A 17,809-nucleotide genomic window follows, 5' to 3' on the forward strand; every position below is an offset into this window, starting at 1 on the left:
ATCCCAGCACTTGGGAGGCAGAGGTAGGAGGATTGCCGTGAGTTCGAGGACACCCTGAGACTACATAGTGAATTCCAGATCAGCCTGGGCTAGAGCGAGACCCTACCTTGAAAAAACAAACAAAAAATCATCATTTTTAGACTGAAGGCCTAAATCAACGAGTTATTCATGATGCTTTGCATAACTTTGTTGTGTTTGGTAGGATATTATGGTCCTCTAATACCTTTTTTCAAATATTCTATTTATTTATTTATTTGAGAGAGAGAAAGAGAGAGAATATGAATGGGTATGTCAGGGCCTCCAGCTGCTGCAAACATATTCCAGACACATGTGCCACCTTGTGCATCTGGCTTACATGGTATTTGAGGATTGGACCTGGGTCCTTAGGCTTTGCAGTCAAGTGTTTTAACTGTTTAGCCATCTCTCCAGCCCAAAGGAACACCCCCCTCCCCAGTAGTACAGTCTCACTGTTGCTGAGATTGACCTAGAATTAGTCTCGGGCTGGCCTGGAACTCACAGCGATCCTCCTACTTCAGCCTCCCAAGTGCTGGGATTCAAGGTGTATGCCACCACATCCAGCTTCTCTAATATTTATGCCAACTTTTTTTCTTCTATTTTACTCCCTACCCCCTTTTTTGTCTCATGTCCTGTGAGTTCTCAGTCCAAGCTATGGATAAACACCCCTTAAACACCGGAGGATGGGTGCGGATTCAGAAATCCATAGTTAAAGGAAATTCAGGTTAAAAAGTTGTTTCTTAATTCTTTTTAAAAAATATGTTTATTTATTTATTGGAGAGAAGGAGAGAGGAAGAGGAAGATATGGGCATGCCAGGGCATCTAGCCACTGTTAATGAACTCCAGACGCTTGCACCACCTTGTGCATCTGGCTTACCTGGGTTCTGGGGAATCAAACCTGGGTCCTTAGGCTTTGTAGGCAAGTGTGTTAACTGCTAAGCCATCTCCTCAGCCCTCTTAATTCTTTTCAGGAAGATAAAACATATACATTCATACAAGAGTAAGCATGCAAGTGTATTTACCCACTAAGAGCTTTTGTCTCTTTCTTTTTAAGGTGACTATTAAGAATATCGAAAGAGAGCTTATATGTCCAGCATGCAAGGAGCTGTTTACCCACCCATTGATTCTCCCTTGTCAACATAGTATCTGTCATAAATGCGTAAAAGAACTTTTACTCTCTCTTGATGATTCATTCAATGATGTGGGATCCGATAACTCCAATCAGAGCAGTCCTCGACTTCGGCTCTCTTCCCCTAGCATGGATAAAATTGACAGAATTAACAGACCAGGTATGTGATGACAATTTGGAAGGAGTGGGGAATGGGATCTATAGATACATTTCAGTTACAACTGGAAGTAAAATTAATTTTGTCACTCTGAGTATTCCTTTTTTTTCAAGTGAATAACTTACAGTTATCAGCCCTCGCCCCCCCACTTAAAAATTTAGTCTAAGCTCTTGGAAGGTACAGGCAGAAGGATCAGGAGTTCAAGACCAGCCTTGGCTACACTAGACCCTTCTCTCATGCCCTATAAAGATTTTTCATATCATGAAGAGAAGAAATATGAAGTAATGAGTGGAGGTAAATCTAATTTAATATAGAGCAGCTATGGTATCTTCTATCACATGGCCAACATTCATATTGTTTCATGGATCTGGTGTTACTTCTGGATAGCTGTTGCATTGTTAATCAAGATCAAAGTTAATTTAAAGTTTCTGGGCAAAGACAGGTAGTGAGGTGGCTAGAAACACCACAGCCTCATATTAAGCATGTCCTGTAAGGTCCACACTTCAGAACTTCAGCCCTGCCCAGTTAGGGCTTTGAGGTTTCAGATGTAATCCATTTGACTACTATTGCTACTTTCTCCCTTGGCTAGGGGTAAATTTTGTACATGTGTTTTTTTTTTCTTTTGAGACAGGGTTTTATGTAGCCCAGGCTGTCCTTGAGTTTGTGCCATAGCTAAGACCTTGGACTCCTGTCTTCCTGCCTCTGCTCTCCCAAGCTGCTGGGATTATAGGTGTGAACCACCACTGTCTGTTGAAAGAGTCACTTTCTAATCTTGTAAATTTTTTTTTTTTCAGAAAAGAATCTCTAAGTTGCATGTAATAAAGAGTACCATCTTTTCTTTGGTCTCCCTATGATACAGAGTCTCCTTGTGCTTTGGCAGAGTAATTTGTTTGAAGGGCGATTCTAAAATTCTAAAATCATGTATTTTTAAAAAATGTCAATCACTAATTATTTGGAAGATACTTTATACATATAGAAATTACATGTATCTGCCAGAAAAGGAGATTGATCAAATTGTGTGTGAGAGTACAGGACGGAGAGTCTATGCTCATTGTGAAATCATATTTTTCTCCTTTCTGTGGGTCTGCACACTAAGGAGGGGGAAGAAGGTAATCATTGGAAGTCATCTGATCAGATAAAACTTGATGTTCTGCTTAGTGAATCTTCAGTTGGCTAACTGGGACCCTCCTGCTTGATTGATCCAGGAAAAGTTACTCTTAGTATATTAATATTCAATATGGACAATCAAGTGGAGTCATTTCACTTATAGTTAAATTATGTTTACATACATATTTCAGGCAATTCTATATCTCATATAGCCTTTCATCTCAAGATCTGGCTAATTTTCATGGGTGGTTCACGTGGAGTACTTTTAACTATCACTGTTTTTAGCCCAGTACTCTGGATGCTTACTGCATATTTGTTGAGTGGATGCTGAATGTTGATCCTCTGGTTAGATTCAACCCGAGAGCTACATTCTGCCATAGGTTCCACAGTCTGGGTTTAAGATAGAATTACTGAGTTGTTATTCCCTCTTCTATAGGAAGATAGCTGTGATGTTGGATTATGTCTTGAAGGGGAAGTTATAAGAGAGTGAAAGCTTTTATGTGAAGAATCATTATAGGAGACAAGAATGTTGACCTTGACTACAGGGCATGTTGAATACCCTGGGGCTGAGGAGGAGTGCACTGGGATCTTTAGCCAAATTTGGGGATCCTTGATTGAATAGATTGAATAGAAGATCACGAAGGTTGTCTAGAAGGGACCGGGGCTGCTTAAATGTTAATAGGCAGTGTCAGCTGTAGATGCTGCCAACACCAGATGGCTATATTAATGAAGCAGATCCTGGCATTCTGCAGAGAGCCTCCATCACTTCACTTCTTTGGTTAGATAGAGATGAATATTTCATTTCCCCCTGTGCGCAGCTGTGTTAAGAAAGCTAGCATTCCAAGGTCACAGCAGCCCGTTGACTGATGGATGCTTTGCTAAGGAGGAAGTGGGAGATTAAGGAGACCAAATTACCAGGTTTTCTGGTTTGTTTCATACCTCTTAGTAGTTTTTATATGAAAACATTGGCAATTTGAATTATTTAAAAGCACTATGCCAGGTCAACATACCGTAGGATGGCCACACACATCTTCAGCCAGTACTGACTCAGCCAGTTCTTGCAGTCTTTGTTTTAAACAAGTTGCTGGTCACTTTCTGAAAAGATTGTAGAGGGGAATTTTGCTTTGGGGGAGTATTGAAGTCACCTTCTCATTGCTGGCGCAATGACCAAGAGTAGCTTAAGGGAGGAAAGTATTAAGTTTTGACTTACAGTCTCAAGGGGAAGATCCATGATGGCAGGGAAACAATGGCATGAGCAGAGGCTGGACAGGACCTCTGCCACAACAGGTGGACACAGCAACAAGAGAGTGAGCCTAACAATGGCAAGGGAAAGCTGACTATGACACACTAACCCCGCCCCCAACAGCACACCTCTGGCAAGGCTCCAGTTCCCAAATTGCCACCAGCTGGGGAAATCAAACCACTGCAGGGGTGTGGGGGGCATGTTGACGCAGCTCTGTCATCTGCCAGATACTCCTCGACACTGACTGAAGCCCTCTGCCTTGTTGAATGCCAGATTCTTTAATTCATTCAAGAAATATTTACATGTCCACTGGTTACCAGACTTAGCTCAATGTTGCAGAATAATGAACAGGCTAGACCTGTCCTTTATTTTTTTCTTTCTGGCACCTGTGGCCTGTAATCCTAGTATTTGGGACGCTGAAGCAAGAAGCTGGCCATTAGTTTGAGGCCAGCCTGGTCTGCATAGCAATACATTGTTTCATAAACCAAACACCACCTTACATACACGTTATTGACGCAGTAGCCTCCCGTTGCACAAGGCTTCATCAAAGACGTAACAGCGCAGCCCTCTGTGAAGGATACACACAGCAAGTTCGTAGGTGAGGACTTGAACGTGAGGCCACTCTGCATATATGTGGTAACCATTGCCAGAAGTTTTTGTCGAGTAAATGCAAATTTTGGGATTTTCTACATGTTACCTGTTCAAAATTAGTAGACATAGAATCTTGCCTTCCATTTATTTGGCATTTCTATAATTTTTCTTTGGGCAGACTTAAAGATAAATTTTGTAGGTAATACACCTCTTTTATTCCCTCTGGTAGAATTCAATACAGTTTTTTAATTGGCAAAATATATTCTTGAGAAGGAAATAGATCCTATTCACAACAATTTGTTAGGGAGGAATAGAATTAAGGAAAATAATGACCTGAGCTGTCCAGTAGAGTAGCCACCGGCCATTGAGTACATGAAAACAGCTACTATAAATTGACAGGTGCTGTAAGTATAAAGTGCTCACTGGATTTCAGATTTAGTATATAAGTGACTGAAAGATTTAAGAGGTTTATATCCATCAATTTAAAACAGTGTCATGCACATGGTGGGTTAAATAACATCAGAATTAATTTCACTTGTTTCTTAAACTTTTGTTAACATGTCCAGTAGAAACTTTAAAAATGTATTGTATTTGTGGCTCATACATTTCATTAATATAATATTGCTTTAGATATGTAATAGATTGTTTAGTAGGCAGTGCTTTGAAAGAATAAGGTTTCTGTGTACATCACGGTTGCATATTCAGTTGTGTGAACATAAAAAGCCATTGTTTGATATTTCTGATCATATAAGTGCAATGTTTCCCTCAGGTTTGTAGTTTTTGTTGTTAGAAATGTCAAACTTTAGTAAGTTTTGTAGTTTTTAAGCCAATAAAAACCAAACAAAAAATACTGGACTTCACTTTGTATTTCCGATAGTTGTCAGATATGATTGTTAAAAAGCACAAATCTGTAAGATCACATATAGGTCTTGCTAGCGCTGCACCAACAACGATAAATTCTGACTCTGATAATATAGCTTGAATGTTTTATATTGCTGGCACCACGAATATCCTGTGTACTAAGAAAAACTCATTTTAAACTGTTAGTTCAGTGATTATACTATGCACAGCACAGTTTCTGCTTTGTCTTTTGTTAACACATTGTGAATATTCCCTTTGAAGTAAATCTAAACCCAGCTTTCTGTTCATTGTTCACAGCATCGCAATGGAGGTCTTTGGGGTGGAGAGGTAGAAATCGCTCTTTCGCTTTGTGGCCGAAGGCAGTCTAGTGATAACATTTAAGTTTTCTTGTTTCCGTAGAGGATCTTTAACATCAGTGGTCAAGTCTTCAAGGTTATGTCGAAAGTGAACAAATTGAACTGAAGTAACTAAATTTCCAAGCAAGTTCTGATTATTTGTAAGAGTAATTACCCTTGATTACTGCCTTATACAATACTGACCTCTTGAAAATGATGCATACTCCTTTTATTTTTTTATTTGTTTTTTAACATGTACCTAAAAACCCCTTATATCCACTGATTGTGGTATAAAACTCAATATACTACATTTATTTGGAAGGTAATAAGCCAGTATTTCCTTATGTATTAAATTTTTGATTAAATTGATTTTTTATAGTTAATAAAACCTTTGAACATTTTATTCATATAGTGTCTTTGTTGTCAATGTATTAAATTATTTGGCAGCAGAGTTTTAACACAGCAGTCTTACCCACTTGTGGGTAAGTAATTTGCCTAACATTGTTAAGCTTACTGGAATGTGTGATCTGTGAAAGATGGAGCAACCTATCTTTTTTTTTTTTTTTTTTTAAACTGTTGAAGGACAGTTGGCTACTTTTTGGTTAAATTCTGGCAATGCTATTTCATTGAAGAATCCCTTTTCTGTTTTCCTCATCTTTTGACTGAAAAAAAAAAAATCTTGTAGCTACTTCAAGAATCCACATGCAGTCCTTTAGTGAGACATTAGTGAGGCTCAGAATTTAAGTGCTACAAAATAATAACTAACAGGAGAGAGTGATTTACTTCAAAGCAGTTAATTTCTTATTGCCTTTTTTTTTTTTTTTTTGATTTGTAGGGTAGCTGAGAAAAAGTGTTTGCAAGGACAAGAGTGCTAATGTGTTGCTCAAAGGGTAAATAATGCATAGGCACTAGGTGGTAAGAATGGACAAAAAGAAACAGGAAAAATGGCAGTAGGACCCATTGCCCGACAATTCTGGAAGATGCCCAACAGTGGGTATTCTACCAGTTGGGCAGGTGATAACCCTGGGAAGTTGTCTGCAGCCCGAGTAGAGAAGAGAATACAACTGTGGAGGTTTGGAACTTGTTAGAGTTGATTCTCTTCCACTTGGCTGTGAAATACTTTAAGTGGTGAAAACCGTGACTGAAATCTGGCTCTTCTAGAGGATTTGGCATAAACCAGTTTAACTTTTTTTTTTTTTTTTTTTTTGCTTTTTCAAGGTAGGGTTTCATTCTAGCTCAGGCTGACCTGGAATTCATTATGGAGTCTCGGGGTGGCCTTGAACTCCTCCTACCTCTGCCTCCCAAGTGCTGGGATTGAAGGCATGTGCCACCATGCCTGGCTCCAGTTTAACATATTTTAAGATTGTGCTACAATTTATGATTATTTTTTTCTTTGAACCAAAGCTATGTAAGTTGAGAGAACTTACAGAGTTGTTTGTACTTGCTCCACATGTTGTGTGACCATTGCTTGGTCTGTATTCCTTCTTTAGCTTTCAGTTTTTTATTTTATTTTTTTGGTTTGGTCTTCTCCCAGTGTGTCGTGTCATGGAGCAGGACTATCCAAATAGATCTTCTGTAACCATTTAAATATTCAACTTTGTACTGAAGTCACTAGCCTGAAGTGCCCCTGAGAATTTTCACTTATTGCAATTGGAATCAAAGAACTGAAATTTTATTTTTATTTAATGTTAATAGCCACATGGGCTTATGATTACTGCAATTAAATAACAGTTATAGAAAGTTGATTATATTACATTTTCTTCTTAGTTCATTGTTAGAATATTTCCACTAGGCTTACTTCACAAAATATGTTTATATCTGTCATGCTTTCTTTATTTCTCTGAATACATATTGTATTTTATGAAAATGTTGGTAAAGTACATAACAGATGAAATGAAAGCTTGTTAGCATTCATAAGAAAAATTAGCCATCAAGGACCATTTAGAAAAATAGTCAGGCTATGAAAATTTATTTAGGTCTTTAATTTACTATTTTATCCAGTTTAAGAAATTTAATGTGATGTTTTATGCTTTTGTACACCGTAAAAATAAGAGGCATACAGAAAAGGAATGAAATACCTTTTTTTTTGTTTTGTTTTGAAAAATTTTACATGTGAAAATGAAACCTGGGTGTAACCAGTACACCTGCTAAAGCATGATTTTGTTTTCATTATTTAATTTTGCTTTATCTCATTACTTAATTGATCACAACCTCCATAAAACCAGTAACAGCTCATTTTTAACATTGACTATTGACATTAGTTACTCATTCATTTAAATTTTCATTACTGTGTTATCGTGTAGAAGGATGCAGTTAAATGTGCATTTCCATTGTTTAAACTTGACCACTGCATTATATGACTTCCGGAAAGACTTTCCTTGGCATGTTTTCTTGAAATCAGCTTTGCTGCTTGTTTCATTACCTGCTTGCTGTGGTGTGAAACATCTTGGACTATATTGCATGTTTTTAGAGTTACTATAAGAATAGATTTTGGGTAGGATTTTCAAGATGGTATGACAAGGTTTCTTTTTGTCTATAGCAGTGTTTAGAAATATAAAGGTTAAAATGTCCTTAGTAGAGATACTAAACTATTTTGCATGCCCAATGCCATTTTGCATGCTATAGTCACTTAAAATAAATAATACTGTGGTTTGTTTGCTAAATTTTACCTATAGTGATACCATAACAGCTATCTTTTAAGATATTCTCTTGAGTAATGGCCAGTCATATCAATGTAACTACTTAAAGACTTTTGCCAAATGTGGTATACTTGGATTGACTATTTGTGGTATTGCATACATGTTGGTAGTATGAGAGAAGGAGTGTAAAAGAAGTCACTGTATGTCTTATGGAAATTATTTTGTGAGCAACCAAGATACTTTTAGTGAAAGGATAGAATTTGGTATGTATCTACTTATATTAAGTAGACAACTCTGAATTCTTCTGAACCAGTGGATAAAAAAAGTCTGTTATACTTTGGTCTCTTGGTTTGTTAAGATCAGACTAATACTGAACAAAAGTGATGTTTAAGATCATTTATTGCATTATACGTATTATAAAATTAGCTTCTGGTACTAAAGTAATCAATGGTTTTTTGTTTCAGGTCATAAGAAGATACTAACTGGTTGGTCCCTCTTAAAGTTACTAAATTCTAGGTCTATGAATGCACTTTTCATTCTGTAGATTACACTCAACTACTTAATTCTTGCCTACTGAAAATTTCCAGATAAAACAATACTACCATGGGAAACGTTCTGTTGTAGTGGTTCTTAAAATTGTGGTCACATACTCATTTGAGAATCTGATAAAACTATAGGCTAACCAGAAAATATGCAAAATGTAGGGAGGTGGGAAAACTTACACACTTTTTCAAATAGTTTATTGTTTGCATGGAGCCTTTTTCCAGGCTCTGGGTAAAAGACCCTTGCTTTATTATGTACTGTCTGCATCCCCATTTCTTCTCTGTTTTCTGCAATGGTGTTCTCTTTTATTATTTCAAATTGGTTTTATCACTATTCATTATTTTTTGATTTCAACTTTATTTTATTATTATTTTTTATGATCGACAACTTCCATAATTATAGACAATAAACCATGATAATTCCCTCCCCTCCCTCGCTTCTTCCTTCACAACTCCATTTTCCATCATAGCCCTCCCCCTCTCAATCAGTCTCTCTTTCATATCGATGTCATCATCTTTTCCTCCTATTATGATGCTCCTATGTAGGGAGTGCCACGCACTGTGAGGTCATAGATATGCAGGCCATTTTGTGTCTGGAAAAGTACATTGTAAGGAGTCCTACATTTCCTTTGGCTCTTACATTCTTTCCACTGCCTCTTCCACAATGGACCCTGAGCCTTGGAAGGTGTGATAGAGATGCTTCATTGCTGAGCACTCCTCTATCACATCTTCTCAGCACTGTGGTGCCCTTTGAGTCATACCAGAGGTCACCACCATCTGAAAAGAGAAGCTTCTCTAACCAAAGGTGAGAATAACATTAATATATGGGTATGAACATTAAGAGAGGTGGGCTGGAGAGATGGCTTAGCAGTTAAAAGCGCTTGCCTGTGAAGCCTAATGACCCCAGTTCAAGTCTCGATTCCCCAGGACCCACATTAGCCAGATGCACAAGGGGGCACCGGTGACTGGAGTTCATTTGCAGTGGCTGGAAGCCCAGGGACACCCATTCTCTCTCTATCTGCCTCTTTCTCTCTATGTTGCTCTCAAATAAATAAATAAAAATAAACAAAGAGAGGTGCTTACTGGGTAGCTTGGTTGCCATAATACATGCATTTAGCCAGAGACCAGCAGGTGTTACACCCCTAGGGCCATGACGTCCCCCATCATAGGCTTTCAGTATCAGGATTGTGTTTTCTCCCATGGAGCAGGCCTCCAGTCCAATTAGAAAATGACTGGTTTCCCCCATAACAAACATGCTACTATTGCACCCTTTGGTTTATTTGGCCTGGCTAGCCTAACTTAAAGCTTGCAGTGTCCACTGTTGTTTATCTCCCCTGATGTCTTCTCTCTCCCTCCCATGGAGCTGCACATAGTATGTTTTTCCATCTTTCTGTCAGCTGGTCTACATGGAGGTTTTCAGCTCAGTTCCAGCAGGATTTCTCAGTGACCTTGCAGCCCAAGTATGTGGAGTCTTCAGCAATAGTCTTACCATCCATTCCTAGTGGGAAACCAAGAGCCTTGGCAATGGCCTATAATGTTTTGGGGGCATCAGGGACCTCCCTGGCCAACAACTCACTGGAAGGTATCTCATCCCTGGCACTGAAAATTTTCTACTAATGGTCTATGGCTTTTGGGTATGCCATTGTCCAAAAAAGTAGGTTTCCATTTATACCCTCTTAGATTTTGATTAACCCTCCCCCCAACCTTGCTTTACTTAGTCTCTTCCCCTGACTTCACTTCTGCCTCTCCACTCCCATTAATCTATTCTTCTATTTACATAGATTCATTACCATCCCCTGAAGTCCTCCCCTCTCCTCCCTCCCTTATAGCCCCTTTTTAGTTGACTAGTCTCTGCTACCATGTTTTATGATGGTGTTCATTTAAATACCTTTCAATTTGCTATATAAAAGTAACTATAGATGTTCATTGCATCATTTCAAAAGATGCTGTGCCCTTGTAGTATTGTCTTATCTTCATATCTCTGATTTAATATGGGTTTATATGAGATTTATTAGAGTTGATTCTCTACTCTTTGATAATGAATAATTTGAGCTTTGTCTTTTATATAAGGAAAAGTACTTTTTAGAGAAGAATTTTCAAGTTGTAACTTGACTCAGATAGAGACATTTCAGATATTATAGATACACCTCTTTCTAAAACTTGACTTCTGTATTCATTCTCACCAGTTTTCCTACTGATGTTACTAAACAAGAATTTACTTACACAGGTTGGAAGCGTAACTCATTGACCCCCAGGACAATGACTCTTCCTTGTCCTGGCTGTGAGCATGATGTAGATCTGGGAGAACGAGGGATCAGCGGTTTATTTCGAAATTTCACTTTGGAGACTATTGTGGAAAGGTACCGGCAGGCAGCAAGGGCAGCCACGGCCATTATGTGTGACCTCTGTAAACCACCACCTCAAGAATCCACCAAGAGCTGCATGGACTGTAGTGCAAGCTATTGCAATGAGTGCTTCAAAATCTACCATCCTTGGGGTACTGTCAAAGCGCAGCATGAGTATGTGGGCCCAACCACCAACTTCAGACCCAAGGTAAGTTCGGGTATTTTACTGGTGGAAGAAATTACGAGTCTAGAACTTGACAGAAAGGAAGTTACTTTGAAGGCAGGAATAGGAAGGAATTTAAGGACAAGTCTTTGGAGTTATTGCCGTGGCATGAGTGTCCCCAGCAGCTTAGAAGGAAACATTGTGAGGTGTCTTGTCATAATACAAGCATAGTGTAGTATAATTAATGGTTGTTGATATTGACAATTCTGTACTAGGAGGAAGATCATCCCAGTGATATAAGGCTAAGTGGTTAAAGTTACACAGCTTTTGTGCTTTAGTGCTACAAATTCACGTTTGCCTAAAATATTTGACTGGAAAACATTTTTTCTGATGTTTTTAGTTAGCTAAAATAATACAGTAAGCGTAGTACTTTGAAGTTTTGTGGGATAGAAGATGTATAATATCTGGATGGAATTTAAATTTCTTAAATATTCTGGGTATTTGTTTACTAATGCTCACAGGGGCTGTTCTGTGGCTAAAAATTAGAATGACTTTGATATCCTCCAGACATTGTGATATGTATAATTAACAAACAACTGATTCTTTTAAGACTGTTGTTTCTGACCGTTTAGTAATGGGTAGTTTTGAAAATATAATTGTATTCTTTTAAAAATATTTTTATTTATGTAATTATTTGAGAGACAAAGAGAGAGAGATAGATAGACAGACAGACAGAGATAGACAGATAGGGAAAGAGAGAATGGGCATGCCAGGGCCTGCAGCTGCTACAAATGAACTCTGCATGTGCCACCTTGTATATCTGGCTTACATAGGTTCTGGGGAATTGAACCTGGACCCTTTGGCTTTGAAGGCAAGCACCTTAACCACTAAGCTGTCTCTCCAGCACTATAATTGCATTCTTAAGCATAAAGCCTCTAGTTTATAAAGACTGTGTATAGATCTCAAAAATATCTTGAAATTATGACCTGAGTATTTATTAAATCATATTAACTAGGATAGGTTGGTAGATTATAACAAAAATATATGTTTCAAAATTTTGAATGAACCTTTTCTCACATGATGTCAGCATGGTGACAGATTTATCAAGTAGTTTTTACTACCCTATCATGCCCATCTCATTTTAAATGCTCAAGCTGGTTATTTTTTAAATTAATGCTTCAAACTTCATGTTAATTTTTTTTTAAAAAGATTAGGCTGGGCATGGTGGCACATGCCTTTAATCCCAGCACTCGGGAGGCCGAGGTAGGAGGATGGCCATGAGTTCCAAGACTACAGAGTGAATTCTAGGTCTGCCTGGGCTGGAGGGAGACCCTACCTTGAAAAACAAAGAAACAAAAACAGAAAAATTAAGATTAAAGTAGTACTATTCTATGATGAAAGAACCTCTGATTAAGTAATTTACACTAAGTTTAGGTTTTTATAAGTGAAGTATTTGTTGAAAATCCAACTTTAAATTAGTTATAAGCTTCCTCCCATTTGATTGCAACTTTGTGGGTTTTGACTTTCAACTAGGTTTTGGTTTTAGCGAAGAACCAGGTGAATGATTTGGCTTGTGTTAGTAGTTTTAAGCTGTTAGTTCACAAATATAACAGATTGATGAGAGAAATAGGAATGGATTATATTAAGAGAATAGTTTTCTCTTTAAGATGTTTGTGAACTTCAACATAACCAAAATCTTGAAAATTATCCCTTAATGCTGTAAATTATTAACCTATCACTGAATTCTTTTTATTTTGTGGAAAGCCAATGCTTTCACAGTTTATTTCAGTTATAATGGATTTGAGAATTGGGAACTTGGAAATGCATACTTTGAGGGATCATTTCTGTGGTTCCTTACTAGAGAACTTTCTCTGACTGTAGTGCATGGGAAACCGCCAGGAGGCAGCGGCGTGTCCTCTCCTGAGCATGAAACCCCTCGGCTCTTTCCCTCTGGGAGAGTTAGAGGGAGAGAATGCGGTCTGAGTAGCAAGAAGCAGGAGGAAAAGAAAGAATTAGAAACTTAGGCATTCACAAAAATTTTAAGTCTTTTCCAGTGTTTTCCCTCCCCCTACTGAACCTAGATCGGTATAAGGACTTTTCATATTTTCTTTTGCTTTTAAAAATCTGTGTCACAGAGCAATTATGTAGTTGGCTAAACTCTAGTCCATTAAAAATGTGAACAACTATTTTTTTCCTTTCTTTCTTTTTTTGATGTAGGGCCTCACTCTAGCCCAGGCTGACCTGGAATTCACTATGTATCCTCAGGGTGGCATCAAACTCACAGTGGTCCTCCTACCCAAGTGCTGGAATTAAAGGCATGCACCACCATGCCCAGTTTGTGAACAACTTCTTAAAAATATATTTATTATTTATTTGAGAGAGCATGAGAGAAGAAGCAGATAGATAGATAGAGAGAAAACGAGCACGCCAAGGTCTCTAGCCACTGCAAACGAACTCCAGATGCACGTGCCACCAGTGCATCTGGTTTATGTGAGCACTGGGGAATTGAACTTGAGTCCTTAGGGTTTGTAGGCAAGTCCTTAACCACTTATCCATCTCTTTAGCTTGTGAACAACTTTTTGAAATAACTTTTGTACTAACTTAAGTATCAAGTGAAAACAGTTATTTTTCTTAAAATTTCAACTGTGTTCGTGGTGGTAGTTTGTACAGTAAGTAAAACTGTAGATGCTTCCTCAAGTCGGGAGGTGCTGCTGTCCTCTGCAGTGCCGTTTGGGAAAGTGGGCGCCTTGGAAGCTTACCTCACAAAGCATTCCAAGGCCCTCTTAGAAACAGAATTCATATAGGGAGAGTCAGGCCACAGGCTTGTCTTAAGATTTTCTGATAGCTTATGAAAATGAACACTAAGAATTGGCTGGTCAGTAAACCTTTGTAGTTTGGTTAAGTATTTATTCTGCTTAAGTCTGATTGGCATGGAACTTTATCATGAGGTGTAGGAGAGTGACATTTGAATCCCCAAGTCAGAATTTTCATGTGATAAGTTGTTTCTTGTTTCTTTTTAATGTTTTCACTCATTTACATGGCTTTATTAACTTTATAAAGCAAACCTTTGTACTTTCGGCCTTCTTTAGAGTACTTGAAACCTATGTGTTTAATCATACTTATTTTTTACTCAATAGATATTAATGTGCCCAGAGCATGAGACTGAGAGAATAAACATGTACTGCGAATTATGTAGGAGGCCAGTTTGCCATCTCTGTAAGCTGGGCGGTAATCATTCCAATCACCGTGTAACCACCATGAGCAGTGCCTACAAAACCTTAAAGGTACGATTGTTATGTTTGGGAAAGGGTTCTGATGCCTTACAATTTCATGTCATTTATGTTTATATTCATAGAATTATATTCATAGAAATTTTTGAGGCAGCCTGTTTCATGGAACGCAGTTAACAATATTAAGTATAGTTTAATACTAGAGTGTGTTAGTCTTTCTCATGTACATTAAAACCTGCACTGCTAGTTCCAAACTCTGAGGAAAAGAGTGAAAGACACTTCCTTACGATCCAATGAGCCAGCGTCATGTGGGTACTTAGTGTGCCAAGGGAGAATTACTCCTTAAAGTTCTGCAGCTATGTTAAGCAATGGGATTTTTCCTTCTTGCCTGTGGAATGAGTATAAACTTTTTGTTAATCCTTTTTGGAGCCTTTATGGAAGACTCTTCTGAAATTTTCAAATCTACTAATCAAAACAAGTAATGCGATTTTTTTCTGTTGCGTGTCTTTTTCTTTTAAATAATCCTGTAAAAAGGAATTACTTTATCAATAAACCTACTATCCATTTTAATTGTTCTCTTTCCTCAGTACTCGTTGGCCTGTATATAATTGCATACATACATAGCATTATGCTCTATGTCCATGTCATGGTCAGGGTTCCATCTTCTGGAACACATGTAAATACAGGTTTGGTCTACTAACTCTCTCACTTCTGTTGTTTCTAGGTCAGTGTTCATTGATTTTCCTTGTCATTAAACTTTATGTCCGTGCTACTTTATTTGCCTGTCAAATTTTGATTGGCTGCCAAGTACCTTGTTGAGTGCTGAATAGTTTTGTGTTTCTACAACTATTTATTGAGAATGTGCTACTTGACCACTGGTGTTTTGGGTCTTGTTTGTAAGCTTTGCTAAGCAGGACAGAGAAGCTTTGAGCACTAGGTAACTAGCCTGACCTTGGAGGTAAAACCCTTTGATCTCTCCTCCTTCTGGATGCCCTTTTTTTTTCTTTTAGTTTTTTGAGCTCTGGCTGGTGGGGAGTCACAGGTATTGCTCTCAGCTTGTTTGAACTTCTAATCCTTTCTGGAAATGGCCTCTAGTGGCTTCCTCGCACATAGAGGTTAGTTGGTAGTCTGTACATTTCAGCCTTCTCTGTGGCTTGAGGCTCTGGATAAGCTCTGGCTTCCCCTACTCCTGTTTGATCAGCTACACTCAGGGGAGATGCTGGGCTCCATTTGAGTTCCTTCTTCACCAGGCTTGGGAAACCTGCTGCTACGGATAGTAAGCTGGGACAATCATTTTCTTGTTTTGTTTCCTCACATTTAGGGGATATGAGTCATCTTTGATTCTTGATGTCTAATTTCTTCTTTCTTTCTTTACTTTTTGCTTGTGTATGTAATGTTATGCATGTATGCCCACGTAGCACCCCATGTACTCATCTGACATGGCTAGAGTGAACCATCAGATGGCCTACTCCATCACTGTTTTTAAAATTATATATGCAGAATATACTCTTAAATCCCCTTGCCCTAGCTCCCATTACTCGGGGGCCCTCCTCAGTGGGGTTGTGGTATTCACTGTGGGGTCATGAAGGCTTCAGTCAGTCCCCGTGGGGTAGTGGGGGACTGTGCCTCAAGGCACTCCTACCCACGCTGTGGTTCTTAAAATCTTTCTGCCCCTCTTCCGTAATAATCCCTGAGCCATGGCAGTCTGAGTTAGTGTTGCGTTCTCTGTAGCCTCCGGATTTCTGCTTGGATACGTTTTGCTTGATCCACCATGTCTGTCCTCACTAACTTGGGGCTGGTTGTCAGGCTAGCAGTTCATATTGCCTCTTCCTCTGCAGTTTCTTCTGGGCCCTGGCAGGTGTGTTAGAGATGGCATGTCTTGTGGTGCGCAGTTGACTATCTTTTTGTCTTAGCGATAGATGTTGGCTTTCCTTCATTTTCTCTGCCATCTGTAAAAGAAAACACATTCTCCCACCAAGAATGAGAACAGCTTGGGTTGAAGGGGGTGTGCAAAGTTGGGGGTGTGCACAGTTATTTGAGAGATTTTTAGTGTGCCAGCCGACCGTTCTCCACAGAGCAGTGGGAGTAGAGAGCTTCTCTCTGAAGTCCGTGAGTGTCCTGACAGTGGAATTCTTACATGATTTCCAGTATCAGATATGAGTTCTCTCTCACTGAGTGGGCCTCATGTCCAACCAGAGAACAGTTTGTTACCTGCAGATGCTGTGTGTCACTATTGCACAGCTGTCTTCTTCTGGTCTGAAAGGTCCCTAGCTTATCCACGCTGTTGTGACCGACGTCATCCAGTGGCTTCCATAGGACTCTCCAGCACTGTGAGGGCTGGTCAGGACGGAGCTAGTTTCCCTTTCAGTTCCAGCATGGTGTTCTGATGTCCTGTGACTGCCGCCTGCGGTGTCTGCAGCAATAGGGCCTTAACCTTCTAGTCCAGGTAGGTAATCAAGCGTTTGTCAATGGTCTGCGTTGTTTCGGGGAACACATAGGTTTCCCTAGCCAACAGTTCATTGTGAAAGGTAACCCAATTCTGGGCCTTGGAGTTACCAGCCAGAGTCTGTGGTTTTAAAGTTAAGCTTTTTCTACCTTCTGTCTAGACTGTCCCCCTGCCCCTTTATTGGTGGTTATATCTTATAGAATGCTAGTCAGGATGCGGGTTTCTGAATAATTGATCCATGTTGTCTTAACTGTTGTGTAATCCCCTCCCTACTGCCTGCCCCTTCCATTCCCTAGTTTCTGTACCCCTCCACCCTGTCAAGTAACTCCTCTCCTCTCTCCCAGTTCTTCTCTCTCCTGGTATCATTTGGCTTTTATGTCCTTATTCCTTATGCTGACTGTCTGCACTCATATCCAGTTGATCTCAGTTAGAAACCTCAGATGAGAGAGCACATGTGGTCCTTCGGTGCCTGCATGACCTCACTTAGAATGATTTTTTTTAAAACTCCATCCATTTCCCTGAAAATTTCCTTATTTCATTTTTCCTTACTGCTGAGTACAATTCCACTGTGTACATGTACCACATCTTCATTATCCATTCATCAGTTGATGGGCATCTGGGCTGATTCTAGTTCCTAGATATTGGGCACAGAGTAGCAACAAACATGGCTGGGTAGGTAGCTTGGGTAGCTTTGTAGTAAAGAGTAAATGTAGTCTGTAGGGCACATGCCCAGAAGTGGCATAGCTAGATCAAATGGTAGACCTATTTTCATGAGTCTCCATACTGGTTTCCATAGTGCTTGTACAAGTTTGCACCCCCACTAGAAGTGGGTAAGGGTTCCTCTTTCCCCACATCCGCACCATTGTTTGTGGCCATTCAATTTTTTGATGAAGCCCATCCTGAGTGGAGTGAGATGAAGTCTCAGAGTTGATTTTCATTTCTCTGATGATTAAAGACGTTGAACATGTCCTTAAGTGTGTAATGACCATTTATATTTCTTCTCTGA

The 17,809-nt window shown here is 39.1% G+C and overlaps 1 protein-coding gene and 1 pseudogene across 3 annotated transcripts in view; both read left to right on the forward strand.

Annotated features, from left to right (window-relative positions):
• The window catches only part of Trim36 (tripartite motif containing 36), a 54,587-nt gene that overhangs the window by 16,580 nt on the left and 20,198 nt on the right, over nucleotides 1-17,809 (forward strand). For 2 of the 3 annotated variants that reach the window (XM_004651569.2, XM_004651570.2), the window contains exons 2-4: nucleotides 1,070-1,304; nucleotides 10,847-11,172; nucleotides 14,265-14,411. In XM_004651569.2, the coding sequence (XP_004651626.1) occupies nucleotides 1,070-1,304; nucleotides 10,847-11,172; nucleotides 14,265-14,411 (708 nt within the window). The remainder of the gene's footprint in view (nucleotides 1-1,069; nucleotides 1,305-10,846; nucleotides 11,173-14,264; nucleotides 14,412-17,809) is intronic. The other variant, XM_004651571.2, reaches the window with a different exon arrangement.
• LOC123455008 lies at nucleotides 12,947-13,115 on the forward strand (annotated as a pseudogene).

The sequence above is a fragment of the Jaculus jaculus genome, chromosome 14, assembly GCF_020740685.1.
Source record: "Jaculus jaculus isolate mJacJac1 chromosome 14, mJacJac1.mat.Y.cur, whole genome shotgun sequence".
NCBI lineage: Eukaryota > Metazoa > Chordata > Mammalia > Rodentia > Dipodidae > Jaculus > Jaculus jaculus.